The sequence below is a fragment of the Crinia signifera genome, chromosome 1, assembly GCF_055691185.1.
Source record: "Crinia signifera chromosome 1, ASM5569118v1, whole genome shotgun sequence".
In the NCBI taxonomy this organism is placed as follows: domain Eukaryota; kingdom Metazoa; phylum Chordata; class Amphibia; order Anura; family Myobatrachidae; genus Crinia; species Crinia signifera.
In genome coordinates, this window is record NC_139217.1 from 323,327,425 (window position 1) to 323,341,510 (window position 14,086).

General features: G+C 40.1%; 1 protein-coding gene across 1 annotated transcript in view; it reads right to left on the reverse strand.

Annotated features, from left to right (window-relative positions):
* ROR2 (receptor tyrosine kinase like orphan receptor 2) overlaps window positions 1-14,086 on the reverse strand; it is a 160,117-nt gene that overhangs the window by 27,721 nt on the left and 118,310 nt on the right. Inside the window, exons 3-4 of the mRNA XM_083187744.1 lie at window positions 11,922-12,209; window positions 11,485-11,515 (exon numbers count right to left, since the gene is read on the reverse strand). Of these exons, the coding sequence (XP_083043870.1) occupies window positions 11,485-11,515; window positions 11,922-12,209 (319 nt within the window). The remainder of the gene's footprint in view (window positions 1-11,484; window positions 11,516-11,921; window positions 12,210-14,086) is intronic.

The following is a 14,086-nucleotide window of genomic DNA, read 5'->3' on the forward strand; positions in this document are numbered from 1 at the left end:
TTGGCAATTTTAAAATCTTATTTAGTGTGCCGCAAGGTAAAAAGGTTGAAAATCACTGGTCTACATTGAGTTCTATTACATTCAAAGACAATCAATCCAATCAGTCAATAAATCGGGTAGCTTTCCAATCAGATTCAAATGTGTAAATGTGTAAATATTTCAATACCGAGCCAGACTGACATATTTTAAGCTTATTTGCCCGATGTTGCTGGAGGAAACAGCAATGATATCGTTTGCTATGACGAGTGACATCTTTGCAGTAAAAACAGTAATTGTAGTAAGGAAACACCCTGTCCATCTTTATTTGTGTCATCATCATTCAACACTTTTCTTGTTACAGAAAGTGTTCAGTCTGTGCTTATTTCTGTGCTTCCACTATACAATGTGCCTCCACTAACTTCCATGCATTCTATCATCAGTAATGGTGAGGTATTGGGTTGGGGGTTTAGCTTGTAGTCGTTTTGTGTGACCAGTGGATCTGCTGGCAGCCCCAGGATCTAACAGGGTTACAATTATGCATAGTCCTCCTCACCCTTTGCAGCTCATTAAGATATGCCCTCCAGCAAAAGCAAGTCTGCTTTCAGCCTCATTTCAGCCTCTAAAACACTTTATCACTCCTTCTGGCTGGATGTATCCCACATGCAGTTACAATAGAAGCATATGATGTCCCAAGCAGTAAATTCAGATTTGTCTGTGTTAGCAAATGAACCTCCGGTAACTGTTAACATAGATAGATGTCAGATGTGTAAACCGTCACTTCTCCAGTCCATCAACATCATAACTAATAAAACCCGCAAGACTAGCAATCTCACCAGAGAACAGCGTGTGACTCGATGACCAGAAAACAAATGAGGTGAATAACTTGGTAAAAGGGCACATTTTTTTTTCTTTTAAATGCAATTAAGATTTTCTGAGGCTTAAAATTCTGTAGGGAAAAAAGTAATTTGTTTTAAATGCTTTTCCTCTGAACCTGCCAAAGCAGGCATGAAAGAATACTAAAACCTTTCCTAAAACCAACAGACATTATTGAATATTTCAACAAAGAATATAAAAATTTGTAGGCCATTACATTCTTCTGTATCCAAATAATCACAGATGAGGTCAAGATTAGCGGGAAGAAAATTTCCCAACAGGGTATTTGCTTTGTAATTACTTATTACAATTTCTATTTAAAATTGGAAGACATTTATCAACATCTCCTGATTCTACAGGCCAATGTCCCCATGAATGAACAGGTTGTCAGGGAATTTTCATTTTATTACACTGTATAATCTGATGTACTGCAGCCACAGGTGGCTAAACTCATGAATGTTAAGGGTGAAAGGACAAACTAGTTCCCAGTATGCATCAGTGATTTGGGAATGGATATGTACGGCACTGTGTGCAGTCCTAATGCTATGACCTATACACCAATGTAGAATAGATTGGCTGTTTAATGAATACATTTATAAATGTTATTTTATTCCCCAAGACCATTCGCAAATATCACACTCATTCATCGTTTCAGCATTACTGCAAAGGGGAAACAAATTAAAATGATTACACCATGAAGTAACACAAGTCCATTAAAGCACCCACCAGTGTTTTCCAATGAATAGAATTATTTGTACTGGTTTGAAATTAGATTGAATTAGGCCAGGCCTCTGGACATACTGTAGATATACGACTAGCACCAAAGGGATTACTCATTCTGTTGACTGGATTGTCTACTTTATTCTCTGTTAGATCTAGTTCTGCACTACATAAACCTTGGATGGGACAGTTAGATCTCTATTGAGAGACTGGGTTTGGTATGTTTTGCCGACAATCACAATGTTTACAGGCATCAGAGTTAGACACCATAATGTTGGCATGTACATTATGTCAACAGACAAAATCTCGACATGTCCAGAATGTTGACTGATACATAATGTTGATACCCAATTTTAATCCTAAATTTCTATTGACAACATTTTAATATTTCAAAAAGGTAGTGATCTTGTGTATCCCTGCGCACTCCCTGGCTGCCTGGGTCAAACTTCCTGGTGTCTTCCCACAAGGCACCAAAAAAGACTGAAATATAGGAGGGTGGGTGGAAGTGACCTTTGGCGCCAAAGGTCACTTCCACTTACCCTCCTATATTTCAACATTTTAATATTGTCATGTCAATGTTTTAAATGTGTCGACATTTCCTGTATGAGGTGTTGATATTTGAACCATGTCAACATTATCACTTTAAATATTATAGCGTAGCCCTTTTGACTTGACACAGGTATTGTTGACAATATGACTGTATACTGATAGATTTTGTTAGGGAATTCAGCAGAATTGTGTGAGACACCTAGAGGAGGGACTAAGGGAGGGCTAGGGTTAGTTTGCTGGAGGGGAAGGTTGAGGTTAAACTGTGAGAGGGATTAGTTAGGGTTAGGCTGCTCGAGGTTATATTTACAGTTTAGGCTGCAAGAGGGGGAGTTCCGGATTAGAGATAAATGGGGTAATTTTGGTTGATTCACTTGGATGCAAATTCACATCCTCTAGTCAACTAGATCCCGCCTTATGAATGGTGGTACGTCGGCCCACCATTCGCAGGGCACGTACGTTTGCATGGTATGCGAATGGATGTCTCACATAAACATCCATCCGCATGTCAGTGGGAACCTCCCACATCTTTTGATGGTCGCCGAAGGTGCACTCATATGTAAGGTTGCTCTGAGGAACCTTATATATATGCGTGCACATCCAGGAGGAAGTGGGCGGGCAGCTGACATCCGGTGATGTCAACTGCCCACCCCTCGCATGTCTGTCATGACCGCATTAGCATGAGAACGCCCATGAAACACTGGGCGTTCCCATATGCTAATGGGACAGCCGCCCGCATGCGCAGTCAAAAAACATTGCCCCATGTGACCACATAAGCCCTTGCGAATGGACCTGAATAAGATCCAAATTGTATCTGAAATTTGGACACCAAGATGCTGCTTTCTTCTGACCAACAGGATTTCAACCGCCGGTATATAAATATCATCCTCTTTTGGTTTATTTACTTAACAGCAATTTAGAGAAGTTCATACACTGATTTACAGTGTTTGTGTCCGAGACGCGATAGCACTGTCAATGTTCTCGGACACACCGCTAACAATGGGCACAAGTCTGAAAATCTCCTGTTTACAATTTTTGGACTTATATGTTCGATGCTGACTTGGGCCCTTAGTTTTAATTCACCTTTCACATGGAAAAAAACATAATATAGCCATTTTAATTGCAATCATTTTCAAATCTAAAGAATGAAATGTTATCATTAACATTTAACTTTATAGCTAATTAGACAAACTGGTTTGAGACAAACTCTGATTCAAATCTACTTGTAACAAAAAATACAGTCATTATAGAACACAAGATTTGCAAAAAACACCCAGTATTTTCCTTAACTTACGCTATTACAAGATACAGTAGACTATTTCCACAGATGTTTCCAGCAGCTCCTGATCTCCTTTATTATCCCATTCGTCGTAAAGGCTTACCATTAAATCTGACAATGTTAGCAGTGACTATGAACTACATACCATGACATTTCCCATGACAGTCTAGTGAAATACAGCCACCCTTTTACAGCATATTACAATGTGCAAGGTGCTTTGGAGACAGAGTCGGGTTACAAGTGTGCAGAAGCAATTTTAGTGTACAGACCCGTTAGCAGGAAATGGATTTACACCTTAGAACAGAATTCTGTAGATGCACCAACAAAATCTAATTGGACACATTTTATCACCTCTCTGCCAAAAGGCAAAGGAGGGATGTGAAAAAGTAACTAATGCTTTCTAACATAGTCAATCAGTAATCACTAAAGTGTGATTAATATTAATCTAGAAGAGCAGTTAAATCCCTATTTTATTCCAACACTTGATACTATCAAACTGGCATTAACAATGCGGAAATCCAGACCCACCTCAATGTCCTTCTAGACCACACACATCTGTGTAATTTCTTTTGGTATCCAAGTAAGACATGAAAAAAACATCTAGAATTTATATCTATTAAATATAATGTATCTAAATAATGTTACTCCATGGGTATTACAAATATTTTAATCTTTACAAATATTCTAAAACCATAAAAATGGATTGTGACAATATGACAGTAGCTAATGTATTACTGCTAGATTTTACTATTAGCTTGTCGGAGACAAACATGAAAACATTCACATATAAATTAATAGTAACTGGATAAACAAAACAAAAATAACAAACATGGCTAAAAGAACATAAAAAGTCCCTTTAAGGGCAAATATAGGCAAATACAAATTCCTGAGAGCATTAAGTATTAGTGACATTCCCAACCATTTGCTTCTTAGCAATTAATCCATATGCTGATAGTTTCACTCAAGATAGTAGATTGCTTCCCCTTGGCAAAACTCCACTTAACTGCTTATCGTTGCCTGAGTTATCACCACTTGAGTTCACTGCTCATATAAAACAGACTCATCTGGGGTTGTCAACCCTTCAAAATACTTATTACTACAAATGTAGAACTAAAAGCAGATGCATTATGCACATTGAATGAGGTACAGGGGTGCTGGTTAAGAGGGGTACAACCTTTAGCAATGTCAAGGTAATTGAGATAACTGTAATTACTAGCAATATCAGGAAGTAAGTCTTTGGTGGAACATCAATACGGAAACTCACTCCAGAAATGTTTCTTGTCCACTGTCAAGGATTCTAACAGTGCATCATGTCACTTGACATTTTGTATGCGCTCCTGACTGCTCAACCTGTGTCTGCTATCAGCATGCATTCAGTGCCGTGAAGCAAGCAGAGTCCAATGTGCCAAAATCTCTGTACCCTGGTTTGCTAATCTGTTCTTTAGCTACACAGAAAGCTTGTAGAAGCAAGAGGACCATTTGCCCTCCTTGTGCCCCGTAGGTCCTTCTATTCAAGGATGAAAATGACTAAAAGCCAGTTTTGAGTCTAGTTAATATAAACCAAAATAGAACCAGCATCCTCAAACAAAATCAACTAGTGTTTCTATTCAAAATACTATGTATTATGTATTCTATTCACCCGCAATAGAAACAAAAATCAACCAGCAATTGACACAAAAACATCAGTAGTATACAAAAGCATTCCTATTGGTCAACACATATCACATGCACCGTATTAACTACAAACACAATCACTCCCGTGCTAATTTGCATATCCATGTTTTTTGGGGGGTCAAATTATCGTTTTGCCTTTAAATGCCATGATTTACATAGCCTGAGTGCCCCACATACTTCTCTACAGTGATTTTCCATCATATTGCAGTTTCAGACAATTCCACATAATTTAAAAGTAAACAGAATGGTTTCTGATGGTTCTATTGAAAACAGAGGTGGATATTCCAAAAGGCAAACTAGGCACCTGCCTCAGGTTCAGCAGGTCCCAAGATGGCCCATAAAGATACACTGGCCATACAAAATGTTCCCAGAGGAGCACTGAGCGACTACTAGCGGATGTTATGTTTGATGTTTTTTTATAGGATAAAATTGTTTGGACACACACAATGGTTTCATCCATTGTATGTGGACGGTCTGTTTACTTTAAATGTGACACACGTATTAAGCCTACTACCAAAAGACCTAGAGCCTGATTCAGATTTGTACACAATACAGTTGTTTTAAAAGCTAAGCATTTATTAGTAGACTGTGAACATGCCAAGGTTCTCTATCGATGCCAGCTGCAATCAGTACCAAAAATATAGTGATATATATATTATGGGAAAGGAGGGCCCCAAACCGGTATCTTGTCTAGGGCCCATGAGGTCTAAATCCACCTCTGATTGAAAAATGGCAATTTTCAAATCGAATGTTAGTAAATTAGCTTTTTCTTTTGGGAAGAATTGATGGTCTAGTTCAGTAGTTCAGGCACGCCCAAATTATGGCCCTCAAGCTGTTCTGAAACTACACGTCCCATCATGCCTTGCCACAGTTTTGCTATTAGGGAATGGTAAAACTATGCTGGGATGTGTAGTTCCACAACTGCTGGAGGGCCGCATGCCTGGTCTAGTTGATGGTTATTTGTGTGTGAAGTTGAATTTCTGGCAGTTAGTAAATACCTGAATTAGTAACTAGCTTATTGAAAAAAACACCACTAAATCACCTAAAAATATCATCAGGAGCAGAAAATCGAGCCTTAGTAAACGTACCCCCAGGCACCAATTTGTTAATAAATTGTCTGTTTACTGTTATTTTAACCCCTTCCTGACAGAGCCAGTTTTTGCGTTCCTGACAGAGCCCTTTTTTTCAAATCTGACATGTCTCACTTAAGTGGGGATAACTTTTTTTTGCTTTTACTTATCCCAGTGATTTTGAGATTGTTTTTTCGTGACACATTGTACTTCAAATTAGTGGTAAATTTGGGTCGATACAGTCTGTGTTTTTTTGTGAAAAATACCAAAATATCGTGAAAAAATGGAAAATTTAGCGATTTGCAAAATGTTAAATTTTCTGCTTGTGAGACAAATAATCTTACCACTCAAAATAGTGAATAACTAACATAGACCATATGTCTACTTTATGTTGACATCATTATTTCAACTTTCTTTTAATTTTTTGGGACACTAGGAGGCTTACAATATGAATAGCAAATTCTCAAATTTTCAAGAAAATTTCAAACACTGATTTTTTTAGGGACCAGTTCAGTTTTGATGTGACTTTGAGGGACTTGTATGTGAGACACCCCCATAAATGATGCCATTTCAAAAACTGCACCCCTCACAGTATTCAAAACAGCATTTTGGAAGTTTGTTAACCCTTTAGGTGTTTCACAGGAATTAAAACAAAGTGTAGGTGAAATTTCAAAATTTCTTTTTTTTTGCAGATTTGCAATTTTAATACATTTTTCTAAGGAACACAGTACATTTTACTAGAGAAATGTGACTAAAAATTGATTCCCCCAATTCTTTTGTTTTCATAAATATCCTATATGTGGCCCTAGTGTGCACGGTGACCAAACCACAGGCTTCATAATAGAAGGAGCACCTACTTGATTTTGGAGCCTCCTTTTTATGAGATTATTTTTTAGGCACCATGTAGGTTTCTAGGCACCATAAGATGCTAAAAGTTAGGAACCCCCCCACAAGTGACCCCATTTTGCAAACTACACCCCTCAGGGAATTCATCTAGGGGTATAGTGTACATTTCAAACCCCCAGGGGTTTCACCAATTTTGATACAACTGGGCTGTGAAAATGAAAAAATTTAATTTTTTATTTTCACAGCTCAGTTGTATCAAAATTGGTTAAACCCCTGGGGGTTTGAAATGTACACTATACCCCCTGATGAATTCCCTGAAGGGTGTAGTTTGCAAAATGGGGTCACTTGTGGGGGGGTTCCACTGTATAGGTGCTTCAGGGGTCATTGAACCAGAATCTGTGCTGCAAAATCCAAAAATCACTCCTTCCCTTCTGAGTCCTGCCATGCACCCAAATGGTATTTTTTGGTCACATGTGAGGCATTGCCGTACTCGGGAGAAATTGGGGCACAGATTTTGGGGTGCTTTGTCTCCTTCATTCCTTGTGAAAATGAAAAATTTTGAGCCAGATCTGCATTTTTGTGTAAAAAATGTAATTTTTCATTTGCACAGCCCAGTTGTATCAAAATTGGTGAAACCCCTGGGGGTTTGAAATGTACACTATACCCCTAGATAAATTCCCTGAGGGGTGTAGTTTGCAAAATGGGGTTACTTGTGGGGGGGTTCCACTGTATTGGTGCTTCGGGGGTCTTGCTAATGCGACATAGCACCCACCATCATTCCACCAGAATCTGTGCTGCAAAATCCAAATATCGCTCCTTCCCTGCTGAGTCCTGCCATGCACCCAAATGGTATTTTTTGGTCACATGTGAGGCATTGCCGTACTCGGGAGAAATTGGGGCACAGATTTTGGGGTGCTTTGTCTCCTTCATTCCTTGTGAAAATGAAAAATTTTGAGCCAGAACTGCATTTTTGTGTAAAAAAATGTAATTTTTCATTTTCACAGCCCAGTTGTACCACAATCGGTGAAACCCCTGGGGGTTTTAAATGTACGCTATACCCCTAGATGAATTCCCTGAGGGGTGTAGTTTGCAAAATGGGGTCCCTTGTGGGGGGGTTCCACTGTATAGGTGCTTCAGGGGTCATTAAACCAGAATCTGTGCTGCAAAATCCAAAAATCACTCCTTCCCTTCTGAGTCCTGCCATGCACCCAAATGGTATTTTTTGGTCACATGTGAGGCATTGCCGTACTCGGGAGAAATTGGGGCACAGATTTTGGGGTGCTTTGTCTCCATCATTCCTTGTGAAAATGAAAAATTTTGAGCCAGAACTGCATTTTTGTGTAAAAAAATGTAATTTTTCATTTTCACAGCCCAGTTGTACCACAATCGGTGAAACCCCTGGGGGTTTTAAATGTACGCTATACCCCTAGATGAATTCCCTGAGGGGTGTAGTTTGCAAAATGGGGTCCCTTGTGGGGGGGTTCCACTGTATAGGTGCTTCAGGGGTCATTAAACCAGAATCTGTGCTGCAAAATCCAAAAATCACTCCTTCCCTTCTGAGTCCTGCCATGCACCCAAATGGTATTTTTTGGTCACATGTGAGGCATTGCCGTACTCGGGAGAAATTGGGGCACAGATTTTGGGGTGCTTTGTCTCCATCATTCCTTGTGAAAATGAAAAATTTTGAGCCAGATCTGCATTTTTGTGTAAAAAAATGTAATTTTTTACACAAAAATGCAGTTCTAGCTTAAAATTTTTCATTTTCGCAAGGAATGAAGGAGACAAAGCACCCCAAAATCTGTGCCCCAATTTCTCCCGAGTACGGCAATGCCTCATATGTGACCCAAAAATACCATTTGGGTGCATGGCAGGACTCAGAAGGGAAGGAGTGATTTTTGGAGGTGGAATGAAAGGTGGGTGCTATGTCGCATTAGCAAGACCCCCGAAGCACCAATACAGTGGAACCCCCCCACATGTGACCCCATTTTGGTCACCAGCTTTGGGAGGGGGGCTGGCGCTGCGGCTGGTGGGGGGTTGGGAGGGGTGCTGGCGCTGCGGCAGCCGGGAGGGTGGGAGGGAGGGGGGGCTGCCGGGTGGGATGGGGGGGCTGGCGATCGGTGGTGATCGGTGCTGTACTTAACAGCACCGATCACCACCGATCACTGTGTTACCGAGCGGCTTAGCCGCCGGTAACACAGAAAACGCTGCAATTGGCTGTTCACATTTGAACAGCCAATCGCAGCGATCGCCGCGAGGGGGGATGTCTGCTGTCAGGGACAGCAGACATCTCCAAACTGTCACCGCGTCTATAGACGCGGTGACAGTTTAAAACCATGACGTATATATACGTCTTCGGTCGGGAAGTACCTCCCGACCATGACGTATATATACGTCATATGTCGGGAATATCTTTCTATATATATATATATATATATATATATATATATATATATGTGTGTGTGTATGTATGTATATATATATATATATATATATATATACACACATATATATATATATATATATATACACACACACACACACATATATATATATATATATATATATATGTGTGTATATATATATATACACATATATATACACACACACACATATATATATATATATATATATGTGTGTATATATATATATATATATATATATATATTTATTCACTACATATGTTTATTTTTTCAGGGCAGCTTGATGCTGCTGCTGCTGCTGCTGCGGGGGGGAGGGGGGAGGAGGGAGGAGGGAGGAGGGCAGCGCTGCTGCGCTGTCTGCTGCCGGGGGAGCCGGGGAAGCTGCTGCTGCTGCTGCGGTGAGTGCCCGGCGGGTGGGAGGTGGGGGCTGCACATTGGTGGTGATCGGTGCTGTACTTGACAGCACCGATCACCACCGATCCCTGTGTTACCGAGCGGCTTAGCCGCCGGTAACACAGGAAACGCTGTGAATGGCTGTTCAGATTTGAACAGCCAATCACAGCGATCGCCGACCGGGGGGGGCACCCCTGCCCCCCCTGGGCGGCGAGGGGGGATGTCTGCTGTCAGGGACAGCAGACATCACCTAACTGTCACTGCGTCTATAGACGCAGTGACAGTTAGAAGGCATGACGTACATTTATGCCATGTGTCGGGAAGTACTTCCCGACCATGACGTAAATGTACGTCAATTGTCGGGAAGGGGTTAAATACAATCTTTTCTAATTATTTGATATTTTGCATGGGTGAGATATATAACTAAAGAGCTATGTTAAAATCACAACACTGAATTGTACTTCCTCTTACATTAAGGGAATGCATTGTATTGTCATGAAATTTTCTATGTATTTTTGCCTCACATTTTTCTTTTATTAGACATCAAAGTTGGCAGTAATGTATTTTAGGTTATCATATTTATGGATTTTGTCAAATTTAGTAATTAAAAACACTGATTTATTAAACTGGTAGTGATTATTCTTTTATATACTCTCTACACATCATTAATGCATTGTTAATGAAGATCCTTTACGGATTATTGTCATTGAGTGAGTCAACAGAAAACAGTGAGATGTACATGGAATGTATACACGGCCCGCCCACCCCTTTCTCACCTGGCCGCATGACCCACCCGCACCGTTCCTGGCCACATCCACACATGTAAATAAATGTGTGGGGCGGCCAGGACGTTTTTTTTTTTTATTAAGAATTTTTGAATCCCGAGAATGAAAAAATGCCCCTGGATTGGCTTCCCTACTCCTGGCTAGTCCGCATAGAGCAATCCTCTGTAGACTTCCATGGGTGCACACCTTAATGAAAGGCGCTGCAAGAATGCAGATTTACCATAATATCGTCTGTGATACATCTCCTTGAAAGCATTTGTTAGAAATCAAAAGCAACATTATTAGCGCAGTCTGCTACATTCACTATATGCAAAATAGCTTGGTTCTTAGTTTGTAGTGTATGTCCGTTTGGATATAAAGTACATGTAGAATGTGTAGGTATACCATTTCATGTTAAATCAAATCCATATACAGTTGTGTCTGGTATATAACGGGAAATCATTGGAAAACAAGTATATTTAGGAATTATTATTCCTAATTCCCTATCTAATTGAGTTGAGATTAATGATATGCCCCTTTTATTCCAGATAGACACTCTGTTACACAGACGCATGAGGTTTGAGGTGTCCTTGCTGGGCAGATTGGATGCATCTAAAATGTCTATTTTGCTGAAGTTGATGTATTTGTTCTCTACAATACCCTATTTAGCGCCTGATTCTGGTTGGCTCGGTCAGCAGCTAAAATCACTGCTTACCAAGCACTGAGACGCCGCCCTGACGATTTCCCAGCTCCCTCACGAATCCCCTCTTTTTTTTCCATCTTCTGTACCCTTCCATGGTTAACAGAACAAAACCTAAACAAAAATCATTGACAAACTGCTAAACCAGACCAGTATAAACCAAAAATCTATTCTAATAATGGAAATCTATTTTTATTTCAAGACATGCAAAGGGACTTACTGGATGTTGGGGTTCGGGCTGTGTGTTGGTCCTGTATAAATAAAAAGAAGATTGCAAATTATTTTTTTTTATGAAGAATAACACTCATTTGATTGTGGAAAGATATGTAATAAACTACAGAACTGTATCATCCATATTTCTTCATGTTACAAAAGGTAAATTTTCAACCATTGGGGCAGATGTATTAAGCCTTAACAAGAGATAAATGCAAGGGTGATAAGGAGAGATAAACGTCCAGCCAATCAGCTCCTTACTGACTTTTTTCAAACACAGGCTGTAACATGGCAGTTAGCAGGTGATTGGCTGGACGTTTATCTCTGTCACCCTTGGATTTATCTCTTGTTAAAGCTTAATACCTCTGCCCCATTGTATTTTATGTCTGTGTTCACAAGTACCCTACATAAACTATGCCAATCTGCTAAACCATATATACGTACCAAGCTTGACGAAAAGAACACCAGTTGCAGTGATTGTCTTTATCCCATTAGTGGCGACACACTGATAGTAGCCTGTGTCTGTTGTGTCCAGATCTTGTATCCTCAGCCGAGAACCATATTCTGTTTTTCTTATGGTGATTCTTTTCGGCTCTTGCACCACTGGTGCATCGTTCTTCAGCCACTTCACGTTGGGGAGGGGACTTCCTGCCACCTTACAGTGTAGAGTGGCTGTTAGTCCCTGCACGATTGTGATGTTATTTACAGGTTCCAGAAATAACAGAAAGTGTCCTGGGGAAGGCAAGAGATAACCCATGATCAAACCAAAGTCTGGACACAATGAAATGAGCACAGCACTCAGTGTCAAACACAGGATTTCTAGAGGGGGGTTTCCTAATGCAGTAAACACATTTTCCACTGGAACATTGGAGCAAGAGCGGTAGTCTGGGGAAGCGCTATTAGAACCTAGGGCCTTATTCTAGTTCACTCTTTCTGAAAAAATCCTTCTTAGATGGACAAAATCATGTGCACTGCAGGGGGGCAGCTGTAAAATGTGCAGAGAGAATTAGATTTGGGTGAGTTATTTTGTTTCTGTGCAGGGTAAATACTGACTGCTTTATTTTTACACTGCAATATAGATCTCACAAGTAAAACCCCACCCAAATCTAATTCTCTCTGCACAAGTTACATCTGCCCTACCTGCAGTGCACATGGTTTTGTCCATCTAAGAAGGATTTTGTCAGAAAGAGTGAACTAGAATAAGGCCCCTAGTAACGACCCTTCACATTAATGTACACACTATTCTTTTTGTACACTGGATACTGTATGGAATACAGTACTAATATTGAACACTATATATACTTTATATATAGGATGTATCAAACTTTTAAATAATATAAATCAGTTGTCAGGAAAAGGTTAAACATACCATAATGAATAAATACACAAATATAATAGAACCAGTTCTGCACTTTCAAAGCTCACATTCTCCCACCTCATGGTAAGGCTCCTGTCTATTCTTCCTGGCAAGTGCTCTCTGGTCCAGTGCACTGACTGAGGACACAGCAAACTTGGCAACCGGGCATGTGCAGCAGTTCCACTCTGTCCCTAGCACTACATGATATGGCGACAACTCCAGGAATGCTATTATCATAATCTGAACCACTTGCCAAGAGGATGGAGATTTCTGTGCAACCAGAACCACCGCCACCCCCCCCCCCCCCCCCCCCCGGAGTTTGCCTATGCCACTAGTGACAGTACTTGAATAGATTACAATTACACCCCTATGTCAGAGTGATGTCATTTACACACATTATTCATGTATTGACAAATATTTCATTACATCATAGGAAATATCTAAGATTCTACATATATATTATATAACAAAAGCAACTGAATTTGAAAATTGATGTGCTCCAAAATGAGCTTGAAAACTCGGACCTGAAATGTTGCCTTATGCAGTTTAAACCAGCATGATAGCCCCTTATTCAGAATACAGGCCCGTGAGACAAGTCCCCAACAGGGAAGGCACCGGAGCAAAGTAGCCCATGCATGCTATACCATAAGTGCTGGATTTGACTGTCTTTATATAGATTAGCACTGTTGATAGTGATTTACTACTGCTGCTTTTATTTTAGATGGGACCGTTCAGGTTAACTTATATTATATACAGTTGTATTTCTAATTAAATAGTGATTTCAGCACAATCTCTAATTCTCTTTCTATAAAATCATTATATTTTGACATTTTAAAAGCCACACCACCAGGCCCCAATGAGAAGGCAATGGAAAAAGTGAGCAATGCAAAATATATGCTAAAAACATCTTAAGTAAAGCGCCTGGGATCCTTGTAGTCTCAAGAGATTGTGAACTATTCCACACATCAATCACAGTCATGTTTTCAATCCTTGGAGAAGAATGCCTTGTACATACTGCGTGTGCGTGTGCATTTACATATCAGTCTGGCATGGGCCTTTGCCAGCTGAGAACCAAAAGCTGGAAAGAGCAATTATTCGCTTGTTACAGATCCAGCAGCAGAACAATAACACAGGCCCGTCGCACACATACTTATGAGACTTCAAAGCTTCGGGAACTTTGTGGTGTGTGTTTTGCCACTTACCTCTCCTTTTTTAAGAATAAATGACAAGCTGTGTAAATAAGGCCAGGAGA